We start from the raw sequence: 25146 nt of genomic DNA, 5'->3' as shown, positions 1-25146 counted from the left end.
AAGTCAGGATGGTGAGTGGCTTTAACAGAAAGTGGTCAATCCTTTTGCAACATTCTGGATCAGTGGTGCTGGAAGAGCACAGCAGTTCAGACAGCTTCCTGTGCTCTTCCCGCACCACTGATCCAGAATCTGGTTTCCAGCATCTGCAGTCATTGTTTTTACCTAATCCTTTTGCAACAGTTTACTCTGTCTGTACCTTTCATGGTTTCAAATATCTGTTTCAGTTCTCTTCAATTCTTCTTTTCATCAAAGGCAACCTTAACTCAAGGCTCTCCAAATCTTCATCACTGGAACCATTGTCATGAATCTATTCTCCCAGTGCCTTCACATCCTGCTTAAAGCGTGATGCCCACAGTTGGATGTATTGCTTCAACTGAGGCTGAACTGGTGCCTTGTACAATTTCAACATGACCTCCTTGCTCTGTATTTTATATCCCTATTAATAAAGCTGAGGATACTGGCTGCTTTATTAGTTGCTCTCAACTTGCAAACATTGCTTACTTATGGACTCCCAGCCAGGTCCCTATGCTCCTGCACCCTTTTTTGGAGTTTGTCAAACACTGCCACCAGTGTGGACTGCCCTGATGGTTAGATACATAAGTGCATTCTCTTCTCTTTCTGAATGGAGTTAAGTGATCGAGAGTGCAAATGTCACAAAGTTCTTCAGTTTGTACTGATCACAGCTGATTGCAGTCTGTGTTAATACGTTTGCTGCAAATAGGCTCAGTACCTCCCAGGTTAGAGGAAGTAAGAACAGAATTTGGAATTCCTCGCTGAATCATTTGCTGGTTGTAAAGTGTACCAATGTGGATCCCAGGTGCAGAGAGAGTTGGTTCTGATTGATCTTGTTCACAGATCAATCTGATAATACTCCCTTTTTGAAGTTCTGCACTGTCCACCTGATGTTACCAAGCATGGTGGCGAAACGTTTGAAACCAACCCTTCCAGCTCAGTGAGCAAGCTTACATCCAGAACCTCAACCTGAGCAATTAAATCTTTTCAAAACTCGCTAACATCTATGGACGCAATGTGCTAAAACTGGCCTGAAGATGGGAAATCAATGCCATCTGACAGTGCACCACCCGCAAACAACTGTACTTCCTGCACAAATGCCTAATGAAACAGGTGCTACTTAAATGTCTTAAGTACGAACCTCCCCTTGACACCTCGCTCGCCAAATGAATAGCAGAACAAAACGGCCACAGAATGCTTAGAGAAATTAAGATGCCCACAACCAACTCTGTAAATACAACTAGGGAAATTTTACACCAAAAATCTTTACTCACTAAAGCGACAGACATTCCTGATGAAGGGCTTTTGCCCGAAATGTCGATTTCGCTGCACTTTGGATGCTGCCTGAACTGCTGTGCTCTTCCAGCACCACTAATCCAGAATCTGGATTCCAGCATCTGCAGCCATTGTTTTTACCAAGATTGGATAGGCACAGTACAACAAGCCATAGGCATTAGGCAGCGACAAATACAGAAAATGGAAAAAAAACTAGTCAAACTCGCACAAAAGAACACCACAGACAACACAGAAGCCTGGATTTTTAAAAACACTTATCAGACTGACCCCTAACAGACGCTGAAAAAGCCATCTTAGTAAGAGGATTAAATTACAACTTCAGAGACACAGACAAAAAAGATTTCTTAGCAGCTTTAGAATCAATACCAAAAGACAATGAACTCCCAGAGGATACCCAGCAGATAAACAGTTGCACCAACTGTAAGCAGGAAAAAGGAAGGAATCACAAGAAAGGAAAGCACTAGAAGGACTCAAAAAAAGACAATAAGATTGTAATCCGACCTGTAAACAAAGGACGCTTGACAGTCGTTTTAAACAAAACTGACTACTACGAAAAAGCAAAGGCACTGCTTGCAGATACCAATACTTACCAACAGGTGGTGATAGATCCGAGTGCACAACTAGTGAACCGAGTCATAGCCATACTCAAAAAAAAGCTTGAGAAATCTGGAGAACTAAACAAGACAGACTTCGATAAGATGAAACCAGATGGATCCAACACCTCGCGCTTCTATAGACTACCCAAAATTCACAAACCAGGAGCCTCCCTCAAACCCACAGTCTCACTACCTGGAACATCAACTTTGGTGTTGGCCAAGGAGCTACTCCAAAGACTAAAACACTGTGTAGAAGAGTCACACCACTCCATCCACTCCACACAAGAATCCCTGAGCATTATCAAAGACACCAAGAGAAGAGGTTGAAATAATAGTCTCCTTTGACGTAACAACCCTGCTCACATCTATCAACATCAACCTGGCCAAGAAAACACTGACTACATTATTAGAAGACCCAAAGATACAAACACCAGATACTGCCAACTTCATCAACAAAGACGACATTGTCAGGCTGGTGGACCTGTGCCTCCTCACCCACTTCACCTTCAATAACAGGACCTACAAGCAAATCAATGGGACACCATGGGATCTCTGATATCAGGATTCCTAGCAGAGACAGTAATGCAAAGACTTGAACAAACAGCTCTCCCAACCATCCAACCCAAACTTTGGGTCTGCTATGTGGATGATACCTTGCCATCACTAAATGAAACCAATTAGAGGAAACCTTCAAGACCATCAATAATCTCCTTCCTGGCATAAAATTCACTAAAGAGGCAGAAAACAACAACAAACTACCATTTCTAGATGTCACAGTAAAGCAAACTGTCAATGGGGATCTTCAAACCAGCGTCTATAGGAAAACAACACGCACGGACCAAATTTGAACTATAGAAGCAATCATCCCAACATCCGCAAACAAAGCAGCATTAGTGAGAGTCTATAGCCTTAAAACTTTTGTCCTTTAAACATTTAGACTAAATTTAATACTGAGTTATAGATCACATTTGCTGCACACTAGAAAATAAACAGGACAGGCAGGGAGGTGTCAGGCCACACAACGGGGGAACCCAGGATATGCAGAAGATAAAAACATCTGCTCTCCTCGAGTGATAACTGGATGCTCGAAGGCAATTCAGAACATTTGCCTTAACATCAATGAATCTGTGTAAACAAGACACTGAGTGATAAAATTCATGGCTGTTCCCTTGTGAAATTAATGACAGTGTTTGATTCTGACCTTGAAACTCGGTATCATCAAAAGCCTTGTAATTAACGGTCAGGTCCTGTCAATTATAATGGATTCTTATTACCCTTGCAAGCTAGGCAGACGGAGGGAAAAATATATTTTTCTGTTGCAGTCCCTAACCTGAGAGCTCAAAAGGACGAGAGAGAGAATGAGACCATTTTAGCGCTGAGATTGCCAAAGCCAGTAGAAAATTAACTCTTTGTGCTTACTTCCTATGGATTGAATTTAATTGCTTTTTGGGACTTTATGATGATTTTGAGTAGCCATCACTGATTATGAAATGCAAACTCTGTAAAAGGTAATATTGATGAAGCTTTAACTTACTTGCTATTGTATCAGACAATGACTGCCCCACTGTCAATTCTAACTAGTCAGATCTTGCATCCTATTTGAATTTGAATCTCAACACTGAAAATAAAGCATTTTTAATTTGAGACTAATCAGTTTAAATACAAATTTATGGTAATATTTCAGCCTCCGGTAGATAAAGAGGGAGACTAAAATTTAAACTAAATTGTCTGTAAGACTTGTTTTTAAATTCCAGACTACCAAAGAGTACAATCTCTGGATGAGTTAAGAGAAGCTTACAGGTTGAGTCCACAAGGGATTCCGTAGGCTATCTCAAATCTGGACTTTTAAAATTAGGACATTATTTCAATGAGCCCCCATACACTGCAGAACTGAAGAACTATAAAGCGCAGAAGAATATCGCCTGTACCCAATGAACGTAGTCCGTTGATTTCTCAGCAACAAACCCAAACAAGCAGACAAAATGCGCCTGGAAACTTACCCACTTTACCCTACATCAAAGTCATCTAGGAAATGGTTGCCAGGCTACTCAGACTTCTTGGTATCATGGTAGCCCACAAACCCACCAACCCACTAAAACAACAGCTAATGAACTTAAACGACCCTATACAGACAATAGCAATTTGAACGTAATTTACAAAATACCTTGCAAGGACTGTTTTAAACACCAAATTGGGCAAACAGGCAGAAAACTATTCACCAGGCCATATGAACATCAACCAGCCACAAAAACACATGACCCACTATCACTAGTATCCTTACAGATGAGGAACGACACCACTTCAACTGGGACATCATATCCATCCGAGGACAAGCCAAACAGAGACATGCATGAGAATTCCTAGAAGCATGGCATTCTAACTCTATCAACAATCACATAGATTTGGACTCCGTTTACCATCCTTAGAGTCAAAGAACCCAAAATGACATCACCAACCCAAAGAAACCTCAACACGTAAACAGAAAGTGGTACATAACACCAGTGCTTCACTGGAGACTGACTGAGGATGTTGCCTAGTATGGTGATGAAATACCTGAAACTGAACCTTCCAGCTCAGTGAGCATTTTTACATCCAGCACTATCTACCTCACAATTCACAATGCTTCTCTGATTCATTTCATCAACACGCTTTGAAATAATGCAATATACGTTAAGATCTATGTCATGAAAGTATATCAAGAAAACCAAGGGTCAGAACACTGAATTCTGAGGAACTCCATTGTAAATTGTCCTCCCGCCTGAAAAAATATCCATTCCTGGCTACTTTTCTGTTTGTTGAGAGATGAGTGAAATGCAATGAATTATCCTGTTTGACTAAAATAACTGCTAGTTCCTCTTTTTGCATCATCATCTTCTGTGACCTCTCGGATTTCAAGACAAAATTTGTGCTTGTAGTTCAACTCGTGGTGTCTGCAGGCTAGACCTCAAACATGTGCTTTTAAGTTATTAATGGACTATTTGTAACTATTTTCCAAGGGGTAATTTAGGATGTGTTGGGGTGTAAGTGGAGATAAGGAAAGTTCATGACCAGATTACAATTTAATATTTAAACTAGATATGTTTGCAGGGCTAAGGGAAACTGTTAATGTGTGACAGCTATCTTAGTCACTATTGGAATTTGAAGGTGAAATCTGAGATTTTTCTGACTCCAATTCAGATAACCCTGCATGCTTGGTCTTAGCTAGGTGGCAGCTAGGAAATTTACCAGCGTTCTGTTCATTTGACTGTATAGTGTTACATTAATAAAATCTAGTTCTTGGCCTGTCTGGAACAAGCTATGTGCTATATATCTGTTCAGTTGAGTATGAGTATGCTCTTTGTAAGACAGACCAAAGATTACCAGGTATCAAGTTCTCAATTTTTGCTTGGGAGATTCTTTAAAAATGATTAGATTTTTCATACCTGTCACACATTTGATTAAATAAAATTAACTGTGACATTTTTGCAATTAGAATTCCTGTAAGTAATTTTTGTTTTGTTTCTTGAGTGAAGGTTTAGACTAATTGTTGCTGTAATGGATTGTATGTTCTACCAGATGTTGATATTTATATTAAAAAATCTGTCTGAAGTCCTAAAAGTTATTGTTTATTATTGAAAACCGTGTTTCCTTGAAGCAATTGTATTAGCTAAAATAAATCGATGCATTTTGAATGTGTTGTCCTTTTACCAGGAGCTAATAGAGGATATGTCAGAATCATAAATTAAAATCTGAATCAATTGTCAAGTAAGAATTGAATAAATTTGAAACCAATTTTTATTTGGTAGTAGCATTAAATCAGTAGCTGCGTTGAATGTTTATTTTTAACTTATGCTTTTGTTTGTAAATATGCAAACATGAGATTTTGTTACTGTGACTGCCAAATAGGGCAGAATTACAACCTTTTCACAGCCATGTGCCTTTTTTTGAACAGTCCCAATTGTAGAATGGTAGTGCTGTCTTTCCTAAGATCTTTCAGACATATTTTCTTTACTAGGCAAACAGCATATATAATAATATTATTATCATCTAAAGATTTGAAGGCATAATTCATACCGAGTGGAGTGAGGGTGGATATGCTAACTAAAAGTTAATTGAGTGTGGATCGGTTGTATAAATTACAGAGAGCTGGTAGTCAGTGGGATGTAAGTTTTATTTATTGTGTGGTTCACTCAAAAAAAACTGTTACTAAAAAGTGTGTACTTGAACTGTACAAAAACAGTTATTCAACAGTATAACATTTAACAGCCACATATATTATAGCCTGAAACTTGGCGTCAGTGATGAATAAATGGTGCTCATTATTCGCACTCTTCCATTATTAGTCCAGAGTCTCTGGTTAAGTATCACATATTCACACAATTGCAGATGCTGCAGTACTGAATCTGTCACTTGAACAGTGTTACAGCATACTCTATAGAGCAGCAGGACTTCTTTCAGAAAGTAGCTTCTTGATTGGCATTTGACCATGTGCAATTAAATGAAGTTGCTACCCACTTTACCCCATTATAATAGTGAGGGCCTCCCTGTTGTTGTTCAAAATTTGGGCCATTTATCTTCAGCACGCATTCCACAGCACAAAAGCAATGTAACAAGATAAAACAGGACTAATGGAAAGGAATTTGAATCATTTCAATAGGAAAGTGTCGTATTTTATCTCCCAAATGCCTGGTTGGTTGGTAGGTGAACTGAAAATGCTAAAGCAAACATGGTCGTCTATGATTTAATGCTGGAAGTACACGGGTTAAGCAGCATATGTGTTTTAGCACTGTGACATTTCATCAGAACATTGGATCATTTTTCTGTAGTTGGGTTTGTGTGGACATGGTGATGTCACTAGGCAGGTATTAAGTATAAGACTACAAAAACATAAATAGGAAGAGGAATAGGCCATCTGGCTGCTTGAGCCAGCTGCACCATGACTGATATCCCTCATGCCCACTTTCCTGCATTTTCCTTTTTAAGTCTTGACTCCCCATGAATGATGTTTTAATGTCTGGTGACTTCAATTTGTTAAATCTCATGAGCATCAGGTCCGTGTATTGAATTTAAAAATATAATTCATCTCTCCCAAACAAACTAAATACAGGAACAGTGCATTCTTGATTATTTTGTTAAGTTGTAATTGCATCATTAAATTAATGAGCTTGAGTGAATGTATTTTGCATAATTCCCCTTTTTTGGTTTTTCTATTGTTTTATGATTGCCCATGTTACATGGTAATTTCACAACCATTTGCTTATGTGGTCCTTTTCAAAAGCCTCCAACCGGCTTGAAAGGATATTGGAGCGGGAGGGGGAGGATCCAGTTGTTGTGGTCCACGTTGGGACTAACAACATAGGCAAAGCTAGGGTGGAGGACCTGTTTGGGGATTATGAAGCACTAGGAAGGAAATTGAAGTACAGGTCCTCAAGGGTCATAATCTCCGGATTACTGGCCGAGCCACGTGCCAATTGGCACAGGGATAAGAAAATTAGGGAAGTAAACACATGGCTAAGGGATTGGTGTGGGAAAGGGGGATTCCACTTCATGGGGCATTGGCATCAGTTTTGGAACAGGGGGGATCTGTACCATTGGGATGGTCTCCACCTGAACCGATCAGGTACCAATGTTCTAGCGAAGAGGATAAATAGGGTGGTCAGTAGGACTTTAAACGTCTGAGTTGGGGGGAAGGGAAAGTGAAAGCGACAGGGAGTATGGAGTTAAATGGAAAGATAAGCAAAGGGATAGCACATGTGCAGGTGGATTTAAACTCGAGGCAAACTGGGAATGCAGCAAAAAGGAAGGATAACTTAGGACATCTTATGACTTCCAATATCTCTAATGATAAAGTTAGCATTTACCTGAATGCTCGTAGCATTCACAACAAAGCAGATGAACTAATGGCACAGATCATAGTGAATGATTATGATGTGGTAGGCATCACAGAGACGTGGTTACAGGGGGGTCAGGATTGGCAGTTAAACCTCCAAGGATATTCAACTTTTCGAAAAGACAGGGAGGTGGGCAGAGGGGGGTGGGGTTGCCTTGTTAGTTAAGAAAAAAATTAAATCTATGGCACTGAATGACATAGTGTCGGATGATGTGGAGTCTGTGGGTGGAATTGAGGAACCACAAAGGCAAAAAAACCATAGTGGGAGTTATTTACAGACCTCCTAACAGTGGTCAGGACCAGGGGCGCAACATGTACCGGGAAATGGAGAAGGCATGTCAGAAAGGCAAGGTCACGGTGATCATGAGAGACTTCAATATGCAGGTGGACTGGGTAAATAATGTTGCCAGTGGATCCAAAGGAAGGGAATTCATGGAATGCTTACAGGATGGCTTTTTGGAACAGCTTGTCATGGAGCCCACAAGGGAGCAGGCTATTCTGGACCTAGTGCTATGTAATGAACCAGACTTTATAAAAGATCTTAAAGTAAGGGAACCCTTAGGAAGCAGCGATCATAATATGGTAGAGTTCAGTCTGGAGTTTGGAAGAGAGAAGGCAAATTCTGATGTAATGGTGTTACAGTTAAATAAAGGTAATTATGTGGGCACGAGAGAGGAACTGACAAAAATAGACTGGAAGTAGAGCCTAGCGGGGAAGACAGTAGAGCAAAAATGGCAGGAGTTTGTGGGTATAATTGAGGGCACTGTATAGAGGTTCATCCCCCAAGAAAAGAAAGATTATCCGGGGAGGGATTAGACAGCCATGGCTGACAAAGAAAGTCAGGAAATGTATTAAAGAAAAAGAGAGAGCCTATAAAGTGGCCAAGAACAGTAGGAAAACAGAAGATTGGGAAGGCTACAAAAACAAACAGAGGATAACAAAGAGAGAAATAAGGAAGGAGAGGATCAAATGTGCAGGTAGGCTAGCCAGTAATATTAGAAATGATAGTAGAAGTTTCTTTCAATACATAAACAAACGACAGGCAAAAGTAGACATTGGGCCACTTCAAACTGATGCTGGAAGCCTAGTGATGGGAGATAAGGAAATAGCAGGAGAACTTAACAAGTACTTTGTGTCAGTCTTCACAGTGAAAGACATGAGTAATATCCCAACAATTAAAGGGTGTCAGGGGGCTGAATTGAGTATGGTTGCCATTACAAAAGAGAAAGTGCTAGAAAAGTTAAAAGGTCTTAAAATTGATAAATCTCCTCCCACAATGGGATACATCCTAGAGTTCTGAGAGAGATGGCTGAGGAAATAGCGGAGGCATTGATTGAGATCTTTCAAAGGTCACTGGAGTCAGGGAAAGTCCCGGATGATTGGAAGATCACTGTTGTAACCCCCTTGTTCATGAAAGGATCAAGACAAAAGATAAAAAATTATAGGCCGATTAGCCTAACCTTGGTTATAGGTAAAATTCTAGAATCCATTGTTAAGGATGAGATTTCTAAATTCTTGGAAGTGCAGGGTCGGATTAGGACAAGTTAGCATAGGTTTAGTAAGGGGAGATCGTGCCTGACAAACCTGTTAGAATTCTTTGAAGAGATGACAAGTAGGTTAGACCAGGAAAACCTGGTGGATGCCATCTATCTCCACTTCCAAAAGGCCTTTGATAAGGTGCCTCATGGGAGACTGCTGAGTAAGGTGAGGGCCCATGGTGTGCGAGATCTACTGGCATGGATTGGGGATTGGCTGTCTGACAGAAGGCAGAGAGTTGGGATAAAAGGTTTTTTTTTTGAATGGCAGCTGGTGACAAACGTGGTCCCACAGGGTTCAGTGTTGGGGTCATAGGGTTCACTTTATATATTAATGATCTGGATGAAGGGACTGGGCGCATTCTGGCAAAGTTCGCCGATGATACAAAGTTAAGCAGGCTGGCAGCTAGTTCAGAGGAAGTGGGGAGGCTGCAGAAAGATTTACAGTTTAGGAGAGTGGTCCAGGAAATGGCTGATGAAATTCAATGTGAGCAAGTGTGAGGCTTTGCACTTTGGCTTTACGAATTTTCTCACTATTTAGAAAATAGTCCACGCCTGTATTCTTTTTTCCGAAGTACAAAGGGATCTGGGAGTGCTTGTCCAGGATTCTCTAAAGGTTGATTTGCAGGTTGAGTCCGTGATTGAGACCAAGTGTAATGTTGTCACTTATCTCAAGAGAGTTGGAATATAAAAGCAGCAACATACTTCTGAGTCTTTATAAAGCTCTAGTTAGGCCCCATTTAGAATAGTACCCAAGTTTGGGCCCCACACCTTGGAAAGGACATCCTGGCACTGGAGCATGTCCAGCAGCGATTCACACACATGATCCCTGGAATAGTAGGCTTAACATACAATGATTGGCTGAGGATCCTGGGATTGTATTCATTAGAGTTTAGAAGGTTGAAGGGAGATCTAATAGAAACTTACAAGATTATGTATGGCTTAGAAAGGGTGGACGCTGGGAAGTTGTTTTCGTTAGGCAGGGATAGTAGGACCTGTTGGTACAGCCTTAAAATTAGAAGGGGTCAAAATAGAATGGAAATGAGGCATTTCTTCGGCCAGAGAGTGGTGGGACTGTGGAAATCGTTGCCATGGAGCGCAGTGAAGGCTGGGACATTGGTAAATTCTTGAAGACACCCAATCACTGCCTTGATCTCACAAGGAATTAAGGGTGACAGGGAGAGTGCGGATAAGCGGAATTGAATCGCCTATCAGCCATGATTAAATGGCGGAGTGGACTCGATGGGTCAAATGGCCTTGCTTCCACTCCTATGTCTAATGCTTTTATGATTTATAGTAGCCAGCAATTCTCTTATTGTTGTTTTTTAAATCTAAAAATTGTCCGTTGTGTAATGGAAACAGAAACCCACTTTTTGTTTAAAAGGTGGCTAGATCTGCCTTACAATAGAGATATACAGCATGGAAACAAACCCTTCAGTCTAACTCAACCTATTTGCCAGCACACTGCCCATGTCCCTCTAAACCCTTCCTATTCATATATCCAACCAAATCCTTTTACATGTTGTAATTATACCAGCCTCCACCACTTCCTCTGGCAGCTTATTCCACACACACACACACACACACCACCCTTTGCATGAAGAGGTTGCCCCTTCGGTCCCTTTTATATCTTCCCCTCTCACCCTAAACCTATGCCCCCTTGTTCTGGAGCCCCCCCCACCCCACCCCAGGGAAAAGACATTGTCTGTTTACTTTATCCAGGTCCCTCATGATTTTATAAGCCTCTAAGATCACTGCTCAGTCTCCGACGCTCCAGGGAAAACAGCCCCAGTCTATTAACTTGTCCCCATAGCTCAAATCCTTCAACCCTGGCAACATCTTTGTAAATCTTTTCTGAACCCTTTCAAGTTTCACAACATCCTTCCAAGAGGAAGGAGACCAGAATTGATTGGTTAGGCTACTTTTGGAATATTACAATGTCCTGTACAGCTGCAACATGACCTCCCAACTCCTGTACTCAATACTGTGACCAATAAAGGAAAGCATACCAAACGCCACCTTCACAATACTATCTACCTGCGACTCCACTTTCAACACGCTATGAACCTGCAATCCAAGGTCTCTGTTCAATAACAATTCCTAAGACCTTACCACTAAGTGTATAAGTCCTGCTAAGATTTGGCTTTGCAAAATGCAGCACCTCGCATTTATCTAAATTAAACTCAATTTGCAACTCCTCGGCCCATTGTTCCATCTGATCATGATCCCACTTAACCATCTGGCAATCTTGTTCGCTGTCCACTACACTTCCAATTTTGGTGTCATCTGCAAACTTACTAACTATATCTCCTACTTTTACATCCAAATCATTTGTACAAATGACAAAAAGCGGTGGACCCAGCACCAATCTTTGTGGCACACCGCTAGTTACACGCCTCCATTCTGAAAAACAACTCTCCACCTCCACCCTCTATCTTCTATCCTCAAACTTGTTCTGTATCCAAATGACTAGTTCTCCCTGCATTCCATGTGATCTAACCTTGCTAACCAGTCTACCATGAGGAACTTTGTCGAATGCAATCTGCTGTAACTTGCTCGAGGGACTCAGTAGTGTACTCCTTGTATTTCTTATCTTCACAGCATCATTACAGCACAGGAGGTGTACAGCCCATTGTTTTGCATTGACTCTGTGAAAGTACAATGTACCCAGTGCCCGTCTCCACATATTTGCATATGCTTTGTTTTCAAATAATAACCCTTAAGGATTGTAAAAACTCATTTACTTAGTCATATCGAAAATGAATTGTAACTGAGAAACTTTAAAGGTCAGTATGAGAAAGCCAAGCCGTAGTGGAGATGGATGGTACTTGGGAAAGTTCTGTAGTTTCACTTCATCTGACTGTGTTGGAAGAGTTTTTAGTTGTGGTTTTGAACCTCTCTGGTTTGCATCTTATTGAAAGAACATGCCCATTTCAAATGACAATTAGGACCTGCATTGGGAGCAGAGTAAAACCTAATGTCATCACTGTTTAAGATATAGATGAGGCTTAATCTCGATTTTGAATCTTTGTGAAGGAACAGAATCTGAAAGATTGCCAAGTTTGAAGCTATGCAAATCTGCACCCTGCTTCAGTTTCTTATCTGAAAAGGATGTAATCCAGTTGGTTAGTGTAGAGGTATTGAAAAATTAACCAGAACAAGGAACTGAGGTCTCTGCATCACAAGGGTATTAAATTAAAGTCAAATTAAATCGAAGAACTGAGGAGAACACACGAGGGAACTGTGGCATACAGATGGTCCATGTAGAAGTATATTATTAGAATATTGATCTATTTTATAGGTGAATTCTTGGGGAATATAGGAAGTAGAGTGGAAAACATATTTACGAAGCATGTCGTTAAGTAATAGTGCTTGTGCAATCATGTTTTTTTTAAAAAGAATGTCTTGTGATATGGCTCTATTGGCTAAAACAAAGTAGACTCAGATGTTTACAGCACAGATGGTGAACACAAATCTGACTAATCCCATTTTGGTCCATGGCTGTATAGGCTATGGCAACAAAAGTAGAACAGTACAGCACAGGAACAGGCCCTGTGGCCCACCACAAGGGCATATGCATGAAACGTCGATGCTCCTGCTCCTTGGATGCTGCCTGACCTGCTGTGCTTTGCCAGCACTATGCTGTCAACCCACCACATCAGTGCCAATAGTGATGCCACCCTAACCTAATCCCATCAATCTGCATATGGTCCATATTCCTCTTCCCTGCCAACTCATGTCTTTCCAAATGCCTCTGAAAAGCTGCTTTTGTATCTGCTTCTACTACCTCCCCTGGCAGCACTCCCAGGTCCTACTACCCTGTACTTTTTAAAAAAAAAGTACATTGCATACCTCTCCCCTTTTTAAAACTATGCCCCGGTATTTGACATTTTTGCCCTGGGAAGAATACTCCAACTATTCCCCCTATCCACGCCTCTCGTACTTTGATATACTTGTACTAGTTCACCCCTCAGCCCTATTTTAACAAAAACTGATGTAGATTTTGCAACATTGGTAATGGCAGTCATGTAGTTATAATGGTGAATTAGCAACTTGGGGTTGAGTTCTCAACCCACAGTTTGGAATGGAGTTCAATTTAAAAATTCATTCAAAGTAACTAAAATTTTTTTTAAAAGTACGTGAATATCTAAATGTTGCTCACGTGTTACTTTTCTTCATTTATGATGTGAAGGTGCCAGTGTTGGACTAGGGTGAACAAGGTCAGAAGTCACATGACACCAGGTTATAGTCCAACAAGTTTAGTTGAATTCTCAAGCTTTTGGAGTACTGCTCCATCACGTGAAGTGGAGCACGCAGGCGGATAGATCAATTCAGTGTCTGTGTGCTTCGCTTCACTTCACGTAATGAAGGAGCACTGCTCCGAAAGCTTGAGATTTCAAATAAACCTGTTGGACTATAACCTGGTGTCATGTGGCTCCTGACATTTTTCATGAATAAGTTCCAGGTTTTTGCCACTCTCTTGAGGGGTGGAGGGGGAATAAAGCTCTACTCTACTCTCATCTCCGTGTTCTACCTCTTAAATTTATAACCCTTTGTATTCCGATTTTTAAAAACATTAACTCTCTTATCTGATCTCAACAATGGGTATAGAATAGCGCAGAAGCCTGGAAATAATTATGCTGTAAGTTTTCATTGGATCTGTGACTGGAGATTGTTTTTCCTCTTGGTGTGCAAATAAGCTTTTTTTTGTGGGGAAGAGAAGGAAAAGATGTGTGGAGGTTGGAAGAGGATGCACAGAGAAAATAAATTAGCTCCTTTAAAACTTTTTTTTTATAAGTCACCCTACCTCATGTCCTCTTGTGTGACTCAGTGTTATTTTCTTTTATCTTACAATGGTCTTTCCAAATGCTTTAGCACTTGTGTTAAAGGTGCTGTTCAGATAGAACTTACTGTTCTAACTCTATATTTGGTTTGTGCAGGGTTGAGTTGAGCTACTCAGGCCACACTTCAATACCATGGGAGCTGAACAGAGCACTTACGATAATAAGCAACTAGAATGTCATGCCTCTGGTAAGTAACTGTTAAAACACTGGGAATTCCTCCATTTATTTCAGTTAAGCGGAAGTGATTTCTTGTGCCCTGCCATTGAGTAATATTGGGTTAGTTTTTTAAAGTTGAAATGGAATTCAAATTCACCAATACTGCAACTGTGGATGTTTTAAGAATAAAAATATTGGGTACCTTTTGTCTGCAATTGCTCAATGACCAACTCAAAAAATCAACAATCAAAATGTGCTTTAGAACTAAGTTGTAATTTTTTTATGTCCAAGTGTTGTGCAATAGTTAGTTCTACTAACTGTGGAAATGAAGTGATCAAATTGGTCATTTTTGTTAAGTCTTTGTTTGATTTTTGTTTCATGGGATAATGTGGGTAACGCTGGCAAGACCAGTATTTATTGCACATCCAAATTGGCCTTAACTGATTGAAATGGTTGAGTATGCCAGAGGGTAGTCAGGAGTCAACCATATTGCAATGGGTTTGGAGTCTGATTTAGGCCAGAATGGATAAGAATGGCAGATTTCCTTCCCTGAACAACATTAGTGATTTTTACAATTGACAGCTTCATGGTCACGTGAGAATATCTTTTTAAGTCCAGATTTATTCATGTAATTTAGATTCCACCAACTGTAGTGGTGAGATTTGACCCTATGCATGCAGAACATTAGCCTGGGTCTCCTGATTACTAATTCAATGATATTGTCATCAAACCAATGTTTAGAATTGTGTGGTTTTTCTTTATTACAGAATGAACTAAAATGTGACTTTTGAAAATTAGTATGTGGGATGCATTTGTATTCTCCTGCTGCTGACCTGAGTGAAATGGTCATCAGAATTTTTTTCATATTTGCACCTATTCAAATCTATACCAGTGTGGATCTCATTAAGCAAAAGTTCAATTTGTCTCGTGATAGCAGTATTTTACTTTGCTATATTTTTAGTTTTGTACCTTTTTTTTTTGTTTCTCCTATTCCATGTTTACTATTTTTATGCTGGTGTTGTTCATCCCAGTTTGATTTATTTTGTGTTGCTGTCTTGATTTTTGTTTTCCTTTTGGCTTACTCATTTAAGTTTTTGCTCTACCATGTTCCCTGTTATTATATTCATCTTGTTTGTTTCTCTCCTTTTTTTTATTGTTTTCCCTTTTACTCTTCTCTCTATTGTCTATCTTCCTGCTCTTCACTTTTGTTTCCCTTTTTATTGTAGTTACCTCTCCGCTATAACAAATGGAAGTCTATTGCATTTTTGGTGGCCTTTGAGTTTGTGGCTTCATAACAAAGTATATTGTAATGTGATCAAATTCATTCTTGTGGGCTACTAATACAAGTGCATATTTTTAATACATTACAAAGCATATCAGATATACGCCTTTTTGTTTCTTATTCAGCAACAAATTCGCCAGCGAAGCAAAGAGCTAAAATGGATGATATCATAGTTGTTGCTACGGGAACCCAGCAACCTGCTCGAACCACGTGGAATGATCCCGATGTTATTAAGCTTCATGAAATTCCTACTTTTCAACCTCTACTCAAAGGTAACGCTTGTTCCTTTTGATGTATTTCGACAACATCCAATAGTTAAATATCATCTGCTTTTCGTGTTTATATCTAGGACCACAAAGATATCACTTAGACCCATCTAATTCAATTATGTTATTTCTAAGAGTAATACAGCATAGAAACAGACCCTTTGGTCCAACTTGTCTGTGTTGACCGACATCCCAATCTGACCTCGTCCTATTTGCCACCATGTCTGTCTAAACCCTTCGTATTACACGCCCATCCAGATGTCTTTGAAATGTTGTGATTGTACCAGCCTTCACCACTTCCTGTGGCTGCTCATTCTATACACACACTACAGTCTGTGTAAAAAAAAAAGTAACTTTTTAAAATAGTTTCCCCCTCACCTTTTAAAACTATGTAATTTTGGACTCCGCTAGCCAAGGACAAAGACCTTGGCTATTCGCCCTATCCGTGCCCCTCACGATTATATAAAGGTCATCCATCAGCCTACGCTCCAAGGATTCAGCTTATCCATGTAATTCAAACCCTTCAACCCAGACAAAATCCTTTGTAAATTTTTTCTGCATCCTCAAGTTTAACAACTTCTTGCCTGTAGAAGGTGATCCGAATTGTATGTAGTGTTCTAAATGTGGCCTCACCAATGTCCTGTACTGCAGCAATATGACATCCCAACACCTATACTCAATATTCTGACCAATTGTTCTTTACTGTTAAAAATCACACAACACCAGGTTATAGTCCAACAGGTTTAATTGGAAGCACTAGCTTTCGGAGCACTGCTCCTACATCAAGTGATTGTGGAGGGCACAATTGTAAGACACAGAATTTATAGCAAAAGTTTACAGTGTGATGTAACTGAAATTATACATTGAAAAATACCTTGATTATTTGTTGAGTATTTCATCTGTTAGAATGTCCATGATAGTTTCACTTCTTTCATATGTAAATCACAAAATTTTGTTTTTAAAAGTTACAGGTTAACAGTAACAACTGGTGTCAACCAGATAATATGTTGAAGGTGTTAGCCCCCGTGTTCTCTGCCTGTGCCATAATGTTTAGACTGATTCTAATCTAAAAGGTGAGTTAACAGAGTCTTACATGGATTCATGCAGTTTTTGTGCAAAGTACAATATAATCCTGCAAATTCAAATTCATCCCACAAATGTATGTGTGCATGTGGGTTTGATTAGATTACTTACAGTGTGGAAACAGGCCCTCCGGCCCAACAAGTTCTCACTGACCCGCCGAAGCACAACCCACCCAGACCCATTCCCCTACGTTTTACCCCTGCCCCTAACAGTATGGGCAATTTAGCATGACCAATTCACCTAACCTGCACATTTTTGGACTGTGGGAGGAAACCGGAGGAAACCCACGCAGACATGGGGAGACTCTGTCTGTCTGTCTCTCTGTCTGTGGTGTGTGTGTGGGGTGGGGGGGGGTGTTGAGTGTCAGAGAGAGAGTGTGTATATGTGAGTATAAAGGTGTGTGTGTGTGTGTGTGTGTGTGTGTGTGTGTGTGTGTGTGAAGTGCAATGCAATGGTGGTTACCTGTAGTGTGACATGAACCCAAAGTCCTGGTTGAGGCCTTCCCTATGGATATGGAACTTAACTAACAGCCTCTGCTGGGTCTCTCTTTGCTGCTGCCTGTCCCGAAGTCTGCATTGGAGGATGGTCACCTGAAGGTCTGAGGTCGAATGTCCTGGACCACTGAAATGTTCCCCAACTGGGAGCTGGGAGGGAACATTCCTGTCTGTTGATTGTTGTGCGGCCACCTGGAAGTACTCGGGGATGCCCTCATAAGAATGGGGTTCGATGCTCAACTCCACGACCACCAGTTCCGACGTGCCACAGCAGGGAACCGTAGTGACCTCCTCGGGAGACAGACATGTGCTGCAACTGGCAGAATACTCTTTGTTGTCCAGTACTTCCCAGGAGCTGAAAACCTACACCATGTTCATCGTGACCTGCAACACATTATCAATGAGGATGAGCACCTCGCCAAGACCTTCCCCTCACCTTCTAAACAACCGCCAAACCTCAAATAGATCATTGTTCATAGCAAGCTGCCTGGCTTTCAGGACCACTCCAAACAACCCTGTCACGGTAGTCTCTGCAAGACGTGTCAGTGTGGACATGGATACCACCATTACGCGTGGGGTCACCTCCCACCATGTACGTGGCAGGTACTCATGTGACTCAGCCGACATTGTCTACCTTATACATTGCAGGCAAGGATGCAGTGAGGCATGGTACATTTGGGGAAACTGAGCAAAGGCTATAGCAGTGGATGAATGGGCACCGCACAACAATCAACAGACCGGAATGTTCCCTCCCAGTTGGGGAACACTTCAGTGGTCCAGGACATTCAACCTCGGACCTTTTTGGGTGACCATCCTCCAATGCAGACTTCGGGACAGGCAGTAGCGAAAAGTGGCCGAGCAGAGGCTGAAAGCTAAATTCCGTACCGATAGGGAGGGCCTCAATCAGGATCTTGGGTTCATGTCTCGCTACAGGTGACCATGTTCACACGTACACGTACACACACACACACACACGTTCACACACACACGTTCACACACACACACACACACGTTTACACACTCTCACATGCATCCCCTCACAGATTAGACCACTTTACACACTCTCACACACACATATACTCTCTCTGACACACACAACCCCACACTCACACATGCACCCTCTCACAGACTTAGGCACTCTACACTCACATACACACACATATACACTCTCTCTCACACTCACAACCCCCCACCACAGACAGACAGACAGACGCGCATGTGCATGCACGCATACATATACGTTTGTGGGGTGAATTTGTACTTGCAGAGTTACATTGTACTTTGCTCAAAAACTGCATGAATCCATGTAAGAATCTGTTTACTCACTTTTTAGATGAGAATCAGTCTAAACATTATGGCACAGACGGGGAACACGGGGTTAACACTTCTAACATATTATCTGGCAGACACCAATTGTTAAAGTTAACCTGAGAGTGTAACCTTTTTTAAAAAAAATAGTTTGTGATTTACATATGAAAGAACTGAAACTAACATGGTCATTCTAACAGATGAGAGACTTAACAAACAATCAAGGTATTTTTCGATGTATAATTTCAGTTAGATCACACTGCAAACTTTTTTGCTATAAATTCTGTGTCTTACAATTGCGTCCTCCCCAACCACCTGATGAAGGAGCAGAGGCTGATAGCTAAATTCCTTTAATTTTTAAAAATATTACACATTAGCTCTGTATATTGCTTTGTTTGCGTTTGCTGATAGCAGTAAGTCAGATTTAAGATGTACAGAGGTTAAAACGGGAGTGCATGTCTGCTAAGAGAATTTGAAACAAATTTATGAAAGATCTGCGTGGAGACTGATGTTAAATGGACTCCTTGAAATTAAGTTTTCTTTTTATCAAATCTAGCCGACAGATAAAATACTTGTACCTAAAGTTAGACTAACGTCATTTTCCACAAAAAAGGAGAAGCTGTTCATACAGGATATCAAATGGATGCTCTGTCCAATCTGTCTATTAATTAGGTTTGTTTAGTGAGGGCAAAGGAATAAAAGACTTTTTAGTGTAGACTGAGGTAATCTGCATTGTCTTTGTTTAATATCTCTAACAATAACATTTATTAAAGTGAAAAAGTTGTGATCTTATTGAATCATAAGATCCTGAGGGAACCTGACGCAGCAGATACAGAAAGGTTTCCTGTTGTGCACGAGACCAGAACTAGAAGAAACAGGATATATATGAGGATCTCCCATTTAAAAGGGGAACAGGAGAATTTTGTTTTCTCAGAAGATCATTAATCTTTTGGACTCACTTCCATTGGAGGTTGGGTCATTTGAATATTTAAAGCTGATTAAGAGATATGGGAGCAGACAAGAAAGTGAACTTGATGCCACAATCAAATCCGATTATGATCTTCTAGAATGGCAGAGTAGCGAGGGGAGCTGAATGGCCTATTCCTGTTTCTAATTCATCTGTTCATAACTTTAAATGTTGCACCTATTTTCGGTGCGTATGGGACATGGACAGGGTAAATAGACAATGTATTTTCCTTGGCATAGGGAGTTCAGAACTAGAGGGCATACATTAATGGTGAGAGGGGAAAGATTTAAAAGGGACCAAAGGGGCAGTCTTTTCAGACAGGATGGTGTGTGTATGGAATGAGCTGCCAGAGGAAGTGGTGAATGCCAGTACAATTGCAACATTTTAAAAAGGCATCTGGATAGGTATATGAATAGGAAAGGTTTAATCGGGTATAGGCCAAGCCCTGGCAAATGGGACTCGATTAATTTGGGCTGAGTTGGACCAAAGGTTTTGTTTCCATGCTGTACATCTTACACTGGAGGAGAGGAGTCTTAGTACATTAATGAGCCAACAGTGTTTCAGAACCATGAATATACTTTTTCTTTTGGCTTCTGCCACTGAGATTCACTTAATTGTGGAGCCAAAGACTTGAGTCCATATTTGGGGTTAGAGGAACTAATTTTCTGACTTAGAACCAAGAATCTCACCAACTGATCCACTTGATAGCATTTCTAAAACAATAGGCCCTAAATTTATACCACCAAGTGTCAACATCTAAGTTTATTTTAGTAAATAAATGCCTTAATGAAAATAGCAGAAAAAAGCAGCTTCGACTGAACATATTAAACATCTGTGCGCTCGTGTTCCAGAACATATTTTGGGGGCCATGGTTAATTTAAGAACAGGAATAAGCCATTCAGCCCTTTGAGCATGTTCTACCATACAATGAGATCATGGCTGATCTGTATCTGCCTTTGTCCCATATCCCTTAATATCTTTGTTAAAATAAAAAAAAGCAATCTCAGATTTAAAATTAGTAACTGATGCAGCATTGACTTCCATGTATGAAGAGAATTCCAACCATCTAGTTCCAACACCACAACCCCCTCACCCCACCCCCACACCTTGTTGAACCACTGCAATTCACATGCTATAGGTTGACCCACAATGCCCTTGCAGGACTTTTGTCCAGCAACCGTGAAGCATCACTGAAATATTTCTGAGTTAGGATGGTGAGTGGCTTGGAAATTGGGAAGTGCTACCTGAGGATTTTTGATTATCTGCAGTGTATCTTGTACTCCCTCCAAGGCCAATATGTTCTTCCTAAGGTGTGGTACCCAGGTCTACTCACAGTACTCCCTTGACGTTGAAACAGGGTTTTGGATAACAGCAGCATAATTTATGCATTCTAGAACTCCAGTCCTCTCGGTATAAAAGCCAACATTCCATTAGCTTTCTTGATGATTTGCTGCACCTGTCAATGACATTTTTAAGATCTTGCACCTGAATACCAAGTCTCTTCAGAAATCCACTGTATTTACTTTGATACCATCCAGAAATTACCCTTTATTTATCCTTTTTCTCAGGGTTGAACTCCATCTGCTACAGTTTTGCCCATTCATTTTAGTCTATCCATATTGTTTTTGTAATTTTATTGCAATCATGTACATTGTTTAACTTTGACATCAGCAAATTTGGATATAATTTTCTATCATAATGTGAATAATTGAGGCCCTACCACAGATGTTGTGGGACACCAGTGGTCACATCCTGCCACTTTCTGGACCTACCTATTGTTATTCCTACCTTTTGTCACCTGCGACTTGACCAATTTCCCAGCCACATCAATAATTTTATCTCCATTCTGTGGGCTTCTACCTTAATTAATTACTTAATTAGTTAACAGCTTCTTATGTGGGGCTTTTATCAAATGCCTTTATCAAAGTCTCTATAAACAGCATCTACAGATTTCCGATGCCCCTACCTAAAGAAATTTCAGCGAGGTTAATAAGGCATGAGATACCAGTCATGAATATGCAGGCTCTCCCTAATTTAACTGAAACTTTTCAAGATGTTCACTTGATTATAGATTCTAGCATGTCTCCACTACCGATTTTAGGCTAATTGGTCTGTAATTCCCAAGTTTTCTACTTTTGCCCTCCCTAAAACCATAGAATGACATGTACAATGCATAATATCAGTTGGACATAGCTGATTAACATAGCTGACTACAACTAACAATTAATGTTGGAATAAGAATGAATGGGGCTCTTATGGCACAGTAGTAGTGTTCCTCCCTCTGAACCAGGAGGCCTGCGTTCAAAGTACCACCTGCTTCAGAAGTGTGTAATAACATCTTTAAACAGGTTGATTATAAAAATGTTATATAAAAAAGACACAAGCAATAATTCCCTTTTAATTGGCAACTATCTTGCAAGCAACTCACCTTATCATTTGTCAGAAACATTTAAAGATGAAATAAAAATGGTGCTCTTGCTGTGTAGTGTTAGTGTTTCTACTTCTGGATCAGGAGGCATGGGCTCAGATTCCACCAAGACTAGCTGTTGATCTAAAATCTCTAAAGTTGACTAAAAGTACCTGCAATAACAATAACAGAAGTTCCCACCATGGATTCAAGTCCCACCTACTCCAAAGATGTCATTACAAGACTGCGCAGCTTGATTTAAAATACCTGGATTAACAATGATTATTGCTCCCAGAATGGTGGAAAAAATGATTTATTTTTTTGATGAGAGGTGGTGATGTTACTGCCTGAGTTACGGGGGGATGAGTTAAGCTGATGAAACAAGGGCATTGCACTTATAGTGGGTTTTACCTGGAAAACTGGGTTTAAATTAATAATATGGCAATAGTATAATGCTGAGTTATTGGCAAACCTTCTTCCGTTTGTATGTGTCATATTGCTGTCATTCACAAAAACTATTACTGAGAGTCTTTGTTAAACATACTGCTCAAAACACTGAATGTCAAAGAGTGCCTCTGAAGATTTGTTGTTTCTGATGGATTTGTGCTTTCATCCATATCCTCTTTAACACATTAAATTTCAAAGCAAAATTGATAGAACTGTTCAGCTCAGGATAAGGACAGGAAGTGGCGCATGCATTCATCAATGGAGCAGAAAAAGAACTTTTGAGAGGAGATGTGAGTAGGATTTGAATTTAAGAATACTTCTACAGAAATGCAGGCAAAGTTCCCACACCAAATCCGATTATTTTATGGCAAGTGTGGGGAATTGGAGAAAATTTTGTTCCATCGGCGAACAGGTTCTCTGCCAAGTGACATAGTTTTGTGTTGGATCAGCATTTTTCAAGGGCTGTGTTATTATTGTTTTGGGGTGTGGCAGATGGTGAAGAAGCACAGATGAAATGTCATTGACCTGAAATGTTAACCTTTCTTTCCTCTCTCTGGAAGTACTGCATTTCCACATTGGAAATTTGAAATTGAAACATCAAGTGACTACAGATTCATTTTTATTTTAAGGTAAATCTTTATTTTGATGTTTAATCAGCCTGACTTTGTACTTTTAAGTCAACATTGTGGACTATGTTTCTCAATTGTTGACCTAAATCAATGAAGTTTAACCAATCCACCACACTTAATTATCGAGACTGACAATGCAGTCAGTTAGGATTCTGAAAGGTTGTCTGTTTGAGGAGAGAAGGATGATGCTGTTCTTGTTGTCACCTGACAACTGTATACACTTGAAAAGACTAATAGAAGTTATTGTTCTGATCTGCTTTGCTGAGCACGACAAGTTAGAAAAATAATTGACTCCAAAACATTAGGCTGACACATTTCCATTTTCTGGTTGTATTTTAACTGAACTGAGTTTTAATCTGCCAGCTATTGGAAACTGTTTACAATGAGACTGAAAATTTGGAACAATAAATTCTTAGGTAGGTACTGCAATAAGCCATTGTGCATTGTTATAGCCGACAGAGGGAAACCTTGAGCTTTCTCCACTTTGTGAAGTTTAAAGTGGTTGGGCTGATTGAAATCAAAAGAAATCATCAGAAATCTCACCAGGTCATTTTTAGGCAAATTGAAAGTGCAAAAATAGAACTGTGGAACTTTACTAAAATGTGATTTTTGGCACCCTGGCCAGACAAGTAATACATTTTAAAGGAGAGAATGTTACAGAAAGGATGCCTTAATGAGTGCTTTAAGGAAATGGTGATGTTTTATCAGCTGGATTGCTGTTGCTACCCGCAGCCACTGTGAGAGAGGCCTCATTAGTTCATTCTCGTATCTACAATCCACATACTTTTGAATGTTGTAATGGTTTCTAATATAAGTTAGCATGTGCTGGTACAACTAAACACAAGCATAATGTTGATTGGAAAAATGTATGTTAATTGTGTTGGAAATGACTGAAAAGGAGACTAAATAATGGAGTAGCTCTTTTACATGATCCTTTTATTGCAGAGTGTTGATACTGAACCTGGGATTCATTTTTTTTATTATTGGAATGGTTGCATTGTTACAAAGCCATCATTTATTGCCCAGGTCTAATTGTCCTTCAGAAGATGGGGTGCACTGCCTTTTGGAATTGCTATAGTCCATGTACACTGACAATGTTGTGAGGAAAGGATTTTCAGGATATTGATCTAACGATAGAAAAATAAGGGCAATACAGTTCCCAATCAGTGGAGGTGGCAGTGTTCCTACGGATCTGATTTTCTCGTATGTTTGGATAATGGAGGTCACAGGTCTGGGAGGTTCTAGTAAGAGATGCTTTCATGTGTGGTGTTGATGCAGTACACTGCTGCAATATATGGTGTTGCTGTAGGGTGTGAAAGTTTTAAGATGGTGGATGGCTGTCTTGTACTGAGTGGTCTCAAGTGTTGTTAGAATTGCATTTATCCATGTGAATATGTTTCTCATGCTCCTGACTTTGGAGGTTACTAACAAACTTCGGTGAACTTTTGCCACAGAATTCTCAGCTGCTGACTATAGCCACTGTATTTATACTACTGTTTCGAGTTCAGTTTCTGGTCACTGGTGAAGCCCAAGAATGAAGATAGCAGACGATTCACTTGATAATAATGCTATTAAATATATTGAAGACATAGAAATGGTCATTGCTTTGCACTAGAGTGATCAGTAACAGTCACACCACTGGACGTTGTCCAGATTATGATGCATATGGACACCGACGGCTTCAATTGAATTGTACAAATGGTACTGACAATTGCGAAATCACTGGTGAACATCCTACTTCTGTTTATATAATGAGGGAAGATCATTTGAAGTAATTAAAAATGATTGATCCTAGGATGTTGCCCTGATAAACTCCTACAACAGTGTCCTTTGGCTGAAATGATTGGTCTTTAACAATTTAATAACCAAATATGGTAATTATTAGAACTAAAGGCTAACAAGCCCTAGGCTCTAATGGCCTTCATCCTTGGGTCTTAAATAGAGTAGCTGCTGAG

At 40.1% G+C, this 25146-nt stretch overlaps 1 protein-coding gene across 2 annotated transcripts in view; it reads left to right on the top strand.

Annotated features, from left to right (window-relative positions):
• The window catches only part of borcs5 (BLOC-1 related complex subunit 5), a 95142-nt gene that overhangs the window by 2829 nt on the left and 67167 nt on the right, over positions 1 to 25146 (top strand). For both annotated transcript variants that reach the window (XM_060839836.1, XM_060839835.1), the window contains exons 2-3: positions 14249 to 14339; positions 15716 to 15862. In XM_060839836.1, coding sequence (XP_060695819.1) covers positions 14285 to 14339; positions 15716 to 15862 — 202 coding nt within the window. In that variant the 5' untranslated portion in view covers positions 14249 to 14284. The remainder of the gene's footprint in view (positions 1 to 14248; positions 14340 to 15715; positions 15863 to 25146) is intronic.

This window comes from Hemiscyllium ocellatum, chromosome 19 (assembly GCF_020745735.1).
Source record: "Hemiscyllium ocellatum isolate sHemOce1 chromosome 19, sHemOce1.pat.X.cur, whole genome shotgun sequence".
NCBI classification, from domain to species: Eukaryota; Metazoa; Chordata; class Chondrichthyes; order Orectolobiformes; family Hemiscylliidae; genus Hemiscyllium; species Hemiscyllium ocellatum.
Note: the sequence above shows the minus strand (reverse complement) of the source record. Positions and strands in the feature narration are given on the sequence as shown.